We start from the raw sequence: 7,315 nt of genomic DNA, 5'->3' as shown, positions 1-7,315 counted from the left end.
AGCCTGTCCAGGTCTCTGGATGGCAGCACAGCCTCTGGCGTGTCAGCCACTGCTCCCAGCTCGGTGTCATCAGCAAACTTGCTGACAGTCACTCTATTCCCTCGTCCAAATTGTTGATGAATATATTAAATAATACAGGCCCCAGCACTGACCCCTGAGGCACTGCACTAGATACAGGCCTCAACTGGACTCTGCCCCATTGACCACGATTCTCTGGCTTCTTCCCTTCAGCCAGTTCACAGTCACCTCACTACCTGGTCATCTAGACCGCACTCCCTCAGTTTAGCTGTGAGGATGCTGTGTGAAATGCTTTATTTAAATCACGGTAGACCACATCCACCACTCTGCCATCATCCATCCATCTTGTTATGTCCTCATAAAAGTCAATGAGGTTGGTCAAGCATGACTTACCTTTGGTAAAGCCATGTTGACTGCCCCTAATGACCCTCTTATCCCTGATATGACTTGAGATGGTACCAAGCATGAGTCGTTCCAGCAGTTTCCAGGGGATGGAGGTGAGGCTGACCGGCCTACAGTTGCCCGGGTCCTCCTTCTTGCCCTTTTTGAAGACTGCAGTGACATTTGCTTTCCTCCAGTCCTGAGGCACCTTTCCTGTTTCTCACGACTTGGCAAAGATGATGGAGAGCGGTCCAGCAATGACCTCAGCCAGCTCCCTCAGCACCTGCGGGCGCATCCCATCCGGACCCATGGATTTATGGATCTCCAGATTGCCTAACTGCTCCCTAACCCAGTCCTCATCAACCCAGGCAAACTCCTCCATTGTCCTGCCTTCCTCTGGGGCCTCAGCAGTACGGGGCTCCCCAGGACAGCCTCCGGCAGAGCAGACAGAGGCAAAGAAGCATTCAGTAACTCTGCCTTCTCTGTATCTTCTGCCACCAGGGCACCCGTCTCATTCATCAGTGGGCCTACATTGCCTCTGCTGTTAGTTTTATCTGCCACATATTTGAAAAAGGTTTTCCTGTTGTTCTTGACCCCTCTCGCCAGGTTTAATTCTAGGGAGGCCTTAGCTTTCCTAGTTGCCTCCCTACACTCTCTGACAACAGCCTTACATTCTCCCCAAGTGGCCAGCCCCTCCTTCCATGATCTATAAAACCTCCTCTTCCACTTGAGCTTACCCAGCATCTCCTGTTTGACCACGCAGGGGTATCAGCCACCCCAGGGTGAGGCTGGGTGACATTTTGGTGAGCTGAAAACCTCCAAAGGCGGGGATCACCGAGAGTCCCCGGGTGTCCTGCTGCAGGGCAGCACCACCCGCCTGCTCAGTTTTTCCTAATGCTCCGTTCAAAGCTCCCTGGAGGGTGTTGGTGGCTGCTGCCTCTGTCCCACCAGCCGCCACTGCAGAAGGGTTTGCCTCCCCCATCATCTCCCCAAGCAGGAGTCGCTGCTTTTCCAGTGCCCTGTGTCCCCTTCAGCAGACTGAAGAGGCCCAGTTGACTGAGCTGCTCCACAAAGCTTAAGTGCCCCTGACCCCACCATGACAGATGTTCCTCTGGACCTTCACTCGTGTCGTGGTTTAACCCGAGCTGGCAACACAACCGCGGCAGCTGATCACTCACCCCCTACCCCTTCCCCTCCCAATAGGGGAGAGAATCGAAAGTGAAGGGAGAAATTTGGACTGAGAGAAACACAGTTTAGTAAAATAAAAAAATGCTAAGAGACTTCTAGTAAATATAGATAAACCCATCATAACTCCCACGCCCTTCTCCTCAGGACTGCTCAGCCGGTCACATCCCAGCCTGTCCCGGGACACCAGGTTTGCTCCGCCCCAGCGCACACCTTGCGCCTTGGCCTTGTAAGACTTGCAGAGGCTTTTGTCGGCCAAATCCACCACGGTGTCCAGGTTCCCCTGCACTGAAACCACAGTGTGTGACCATTTAATGATTCTGGGGCGCGGCCGGAGCGCGATGACGTCACAACAAGCCCCGCCCCCGGCAGGCTCCGCCCCTGGCGTTGCCGGGACGCACAGGCGCAGCTCAGTCCTGTTCTGGACGCGGAGCGGAGCGGACGGCGAAGGCGAGGGGAGGAGTCAGTGGGCCGAGCCGAGCGCGAGCGACCGCAGCGAAGGGCGGGACTTGAGGAGGAGGCGCGGGAAGCGTGTGTGGTGGTGGAGAGGGAGAGGCCGAGAGACCGGCGCGACCTCGAGGCGGTGGCACGTGCGGCGACACGCCATGGCGGGCACGGCGAAGCCGAGGGAGCTGCTGAAATCGCGGCGGGACGCGGGCAAGGCCGGGGCGCTGGGCCGGCTGCTGAGCACCTCGGCCACGAAGGTGCTGCTGCACAAGATCGAGTTCCAGCCCGCCAGCCACGGCTTCTCCGGCCAGCCGGAGCTGCTGCGGGCCAAGTACCTGCTGCTCAACCCCCGCACCGAGCCCGCCGAGCACCCCCGCGGCGCTGAGGAGGGACAGCCGGGCAAGCAGGGTGGGTGCAGAGGGCCGGGGGGCTCTCCCTGCGCTGCGCAGCCCGCGGCTCACCCGCCTCTCTCTCCCCGCAGGCAGCGACCGGACCCCGGGGCGCCTCGGGGACGGCGTCCCTGCGCCCCAGAAGGGGCTGTTCCCTGCAGGGCGCCTCGCCATGCAGTGGCAGCGTGTCCAGCGCATCGGCGCCGGGCTGCTCAACCTGGGAAACACCTGTTTCCTCAACGCCACCCTGCAGTGCCTCACGTACACGCCACCGCTCGCCAACTACCTGCTGTCCAGGGAGCACAGCCGCACCTGTGAGTGGGGAGGGGAGCGCCCGCCTGTCCCGGGGCTGCGCTCAGCACCCTGCGCACGGCTCTGCCGGGGCTGTGCGGCTGCCGGGATGTGCCTTCTCTGCTCCCTCCTGCCCGTTTCTCCGTGGAGAGGACATTCCTGCATACGGGAGCATCCACTTTTCCTGGCCGTAGCAGTGTTCCCGAGCTCTGCATCCTGCGTCTGAGAGGCTCTGTCTGTGCTGGACACAGCCAGGACTAAGATGGGTTTGTCCTCAACGGTCTGTCTTCTCCTCTCCCACTCCAGGTCACCAAAGCGGCTTCTGCGTGACATGCGTCATGCAGAACCACGTCACGCAGGCGTTCGCGAACAGCGGCAGCGTGATAAAGCCAGTGTCCTTTGTCCGAGACCTCAAGAGTAAGGATGGCTGCCCTCGCGTCCCCTCCTGTAGCCGTGCAGGAGGGCAGAGACTATTGCAGGAGCAGAACCTTTGAGATCAGGGCAGGTCTTGGCAGAGGTTCTTCCGAGACGACTCACTGAGCCTGCCAGGGCCTTCACGGGCCTTGTGGGGCTTCCCCCACGGCCCACATGAGTCTGACGTCTGGTTTGGGCCGAGGGAGCTCAAACCCCGCAGTCGCTGTCCCGAGGGAGGGCGGGAGGACCTGCCTCTGTTGCAGCGCGTGCTGCGGCTGATCCCTCCCTCTCCTGCAGAGATCGCCCCGCACATCCGCTTCGGCAGGCAAGAGGACGCACACGAGTTCCTCCGTTTCACCATCGATGCCATGCAGAAGGCCTGCCTGCCCGACTGCACCGAGTATGTGGGGCCTCTGGTGGTGACAACTGCCCTTGTCTGCTGGTCCCCTGTGCCCGCGGGAGGGGACTGTGGGGTGAACGTGTCCCCCGGGCTGGGCTCATGGAGGGAGGTGCTGACTCCAGGGTCTGGGTTGGATAGCCCAGCTCTCTGCCCCTCTGTGACACAGCCCTGGGCTGCTGTCTGCCTTCTCCTGACACCTCCACCCCAGCACAGCTGCGGTTCTGTCCCCAAATCGTGTGACTGGGCTGGGTTTGGATCCTGAGGACACAGCGCTGGCCCGTGGGGGTGGCTCTTGGGACGGGCGCTGTGTGATCCCAGCTGCCGTCTCTAGGTTGGATCGCCAGACCCAAGCCACCACCCTGATCCACCAGATCTTTGGCGGTTCCCTGCGGTCCCGTGGTGAGTGCTGGCTGCCAGGGCCTGGGCCTGTGACTCTCAGGGCTGCTGTTTCCCCGAGAACCTTGCAGTAACTTGGGAAAGTCACTAAGCATGCGCAAATTATGCAGAGCTGCAGCTGGTCAGTCTTTTGGTATCTGTGGGTCACGAAGCTGCTGGCTGTGGGTCCCCAGCTCATTGCCACCAGCAAAGGAACCCACGTTGCCAGCTGTCCCGCAACACTTGTTGTCCCAGCACGTACAGGCTGCGAATGCTGGTGCTGCCGTCCCAGAGCCCAAACGCGGAAAAGGGCAACACGGCAGCCGCCTGCGCTGTGCTGGGGGTGGTGGTGCCGTGTTGTGCCAGGGGGTGCTCACTGCTCGTTCTCTTGCAGTGAAGTGCTCGATGTGCAAAGCAGTCTCGGACACCTTTGACCCCTGTCTGGACCTGCCGGTGGAGATCACGGTACCGGGGCAGGGTCAGGTGGGGAGGAGCTCTGCTCTGCAGGGGATGTTCCTGCAGCTGCACCGCTACTGCTCGAGGCTGTTTAACCTGCCAGTGTCAGGCACGGTGCAGGCAAGAGGGAATCAGCTTCTGTTGTTGCGCTGCCTCCTCTGCCTGGCCCTGACCTCTCCTCTGTCCTGGCAGCAAGCCGCAAACGTAGAGCAGGCACTGGAGCTGTTTGTGAAGCCAGACCTGCTGGGCGGAGAGAACGCCTACCTGTGTGACAAGTGAGTGTGCGGGGCTGGGGCGGGAAGGGGCCGCGGGTGTGCTGGTGGGAAGCAGGAGGGCAGCTGCAGTACAGGAGGGCTTCTCTACCTGCTCCACCGCTAAACCGTGAGGTGCGTGGCTGTGAAGCCTGCGGTGAAGCCTGTCACTCCTCATCTCCCCCGTCTTGAGACGGGGACCTGAGCCAGCAGACCTGGCCGTGAGCAGGTGCCCTGGAGCAGAACCCGCTCTCACTAGGGTCATTTCCGTGGGGTTTGTGGCTTGGCCAGGGCTGACAAGCACCTGGGTGGTGGAACAGCATGAACAGCTCAAGCTCTCCCTGTGCAGATGCAAGAAGAAAGTGTCGGCAACCAAACGCTTCACCATCCACCGAGCGCCCAGGGTTCTCACGCTTGCTTTGAAGCGTTTTGCCGACTTCACCGGAGGCAAGATCACAAAGGTGAGTGCTCAGCAATCCAGAGCGGGGCTGTGTCCTGTCCCGAGGCCCTGCTGCCCCGAGCAGGGTTGGAGGTGGTTCTGTGCGCGGTGCGAGCTCTACCGCGGTCCTGCAGCCCTTCCCCAGCTGTGATGTGCTGTGGTGGGAGTTTGGCTCATCCCGGCATCTTCCTCACCGTGGGCTCTGCCTGGGGAGAGTGGGTTCTCCCTCCCTCACAAGACGGGACTCGTAGGACAGCTGAGCTGCTCTTGCCATCTGCTGCGCAGGCTTCTGAGACATCCTCTCTCTGCAGGACGTGGTCTACCCTGAGGTCCTGAACATCCGCCCGTACATGTCCCAGACCAGCGGGGATCCGGTCATGTACGGGCTCTACGCGGTGCTGGTGCACTCGGGGTACAGCAGCCACGCAGGACACTACTACTGCTACGTGAAGGTGAGCCCAGGGCGCTCTCTTGGCACCTCTCTGTGCTGGGGGTCGGCAGGAGGGTGCTCAGCAGTGGTGCGTGGTGTGGAGCACTGGGGGGTACGGGCTGTGCTCCGTCACAGGAAGTGTGGAGTTCTGCTCTTGCAGATACCCCTCACCTGCCCGGGGTCACCTGCGGGTTTTGGGGAGCGGAGCTCTGCCGACGGGCGCTGTTCCTGCTGCTTCTCAGGCCAGGAGCGTCCCTGGACACAGCCCAACCCCGTTCTCTCTCCCTCCGCAGGCCAGCGACAGGCAGTGGTACCAAATGAATGACAACGTGGTCCGCCCCAGTAACATCAAGGTGGTCCTTAACCAGCAGGCGTATGTGCTGTTCTACCTCAGGTGAGCGTGCCCTGTGTCCCCGGCCCCTCTGTCCCTGCTCAGAGTGTGGGACAGGGCTGGGGGCACATGCCTGGATGTGGGAAGGAGCTTGGCCCAAGTAGCCCCAGTGCCCACGTGCATGTGCTGGCTCAGGGGAGGGCGGCAGCCGTTTGTTGTGGTTTTGCGGCAGCTCAAGAGCTCCTCACCTCCTCGGAGCTTCTGGCTCCTGGTTCTCGTGCGCAGCTATGATGAGTGTGTTGCAGTCGCTCCGACACTGGCAGTTAACACGTGCCCTTCTCTGCCTTCCCCAGGATCCCCAGCCCCGGGAAGAGCTCAGAGGGTCCCGTTTCCAAAGCTGCCTCCAGCCTGCCTGGCCGTGTCAAGCTGCCTTCTGGGTCACCGTCACCCAAGCTGGCCCTGAAAGCCAAACGCGCGGCTGCAGCATTTCCCGGTGACGCAGCCCAGAGGCCCAAGAAGCCGCGCTCCTCGCAGCCGCCACCCGCGCCCAGAGCGGCTCCAGGACTTTGTGGCCCCAGTCACACCAGTGGGGCCAAAGCGCAGGTTCCCCGGAAGCGCTGCTGGGAGCCCGGGCCCCTGCCCGCCTCCCCCGGGCTGCCGGAGCCAATCCCTGGCCAGGAGCCGTGGAGCAGCGGGGAGAACACCGGGACACCGGCAAGGGACCCTCGCAGCAGGGCTTCTGCCAGCCTGGTGCTGGCAAAGCTGAAAGCCTTCTTGTCGGCCAGGGCTGCTCCGCAGCCCAGCAGCACCATGTCACCACCACCGGCCAAGAAGCTGGCGCTTTCCGACACATAGGTGAGTCTGAGCTTCTGCCCAGAGACTTTAGTAGGTGCCTCGTGCCTCCGGAGCCGGGGCTTGTGTTGGGGAGTGCAGGAATAATGCTGGTACCTTGCTAAGCAGGAGGCGGGCGGGGAGAGCCCCTAAACCCCAGGGCTCTGCCCTCCCTCTGGGTCGGGGTGCGGGGCCAGGCCCCCGCTCTTGTTCCCATCCCTGCAGAGGCTGGAGAATTGGCTGCTGCCTCCTTGCTCAGGACGGCGGGGTGGCTGCGCCAGTCCCTGGAGCAGGGCGGCCTTGCCAGCCTTGTCAGGGCAGTGTGTCCCCGGGGGCGATGGGAGCTGGTGACACCACAGCTGGAGGCTGCAGAGTCGCCTCCTCCCCAGGCAGCGGCTGCACCGGCTCTCTGGGCGCCGCTGTGCAGCCGGGGCTGGGGACGGCGCTGGGGGTTCTGTTCTTAAAGTTTCCTTCCTTTTTTCCTTTCTGCTTCTAAGGGAAAACACTTCTGATTCTTCTACTCCCCCACTTCCCTCTCCCTCTCTGTGTCTTTTCCCCTCCCCTTTCTCTGGGCTCCCCTTTTTGTTTTCTCCTCTTGGCTCACAGCAACCTCTTTTATTTAGACCACCAAGTTGTTCTTTATGTCAATAACTGCAGGGCGGCCCCCCAGGGAAGGA

The 7,315-nt window shown here is 61.6% G+C and overlaps 1 protein-coding gene across 1 annotated transcript; it reads left to right on the top strand.

The window, feature by feature from the left end:
- The first annotated feature begins 1,925 nt into the window (after nucleotides 1–1,925).
- Nucleotides 1,926–6,662, top strand: LOC135579937 (ubiquitin carboxyl-terminal hydrolase 36-like). Its single transcript, XM_065069991.1, has 11 exons — nucleotides 1,926–2,439; nucleotides 2,513–2,734; nucleotides 3,018–3,128; nucleotides 3,423–3,525; nucleotides 3,857–3,924; nucleotides 4,295–4,365; nucleotides 4,549–4,631; nucleotides 4,957–5,068; nucleotides 5,358–5,498; nucleotides 5,770–5,870; nucleotides 6,161–6,662. Exons 1-11 carry the CDS (start codon nucleotides 1,926–1,928, stop codon nucleotides 6,660–6,662), a joined length of 2,028 nt encoding a protein of 675 aa, XP_064926063.1.
- Nucleotides 6,663–7,315: the final 653 nt, after the last annotated feature.

This window comes from Columba livia, chromosome 7 (assembly GCF_036013475.1).
Source record: "Columba livia isolate bColLiv1 breed racing homer chromosome 7, bColLiv1.pat.W.v2, whole genome shotgun sequence".
In the NCBI taxonomy this organism is placed as follows: Eukaryota; Metazoa; Chordata; class Aves; order Columbiformes; family Columbidae; genus Columba; species Columba livia.
The sequence above is the reverse complement of the archived record's forward strand: the minus strand, read 5'-3'. Positions and strand labels throughout refer to the sequence as shown.

What these genes read in the sequence shown, in the direction of transcription:
- LOC135579937 (XM_065069991.1), top strand. Translation starts at nt 1,926, where the DNA reads ATGACGTCACAACAAGCCCCGCCCCCGGCAGGCTCCGCCCCTGGCGTT. An exon ending in GGGACAGCCGGGCAAGCAGG is followed by an intron (nt 2,440 to 2,512) that starts GTGGGTGCAGAG and finishes CTCTCCCCGCAG; the next exon opens with GCAGCGACCGGACCCCGGGG. An exon ending in CTTTGTCCGAGACCTCAAGA is followed by an intron (nt 3,129 to 3,422) that starts GTAAGGATGGCT and finishes CCTCTCCTGCAG; the next exon opens with AGATCGCCCCGCACATCCGC.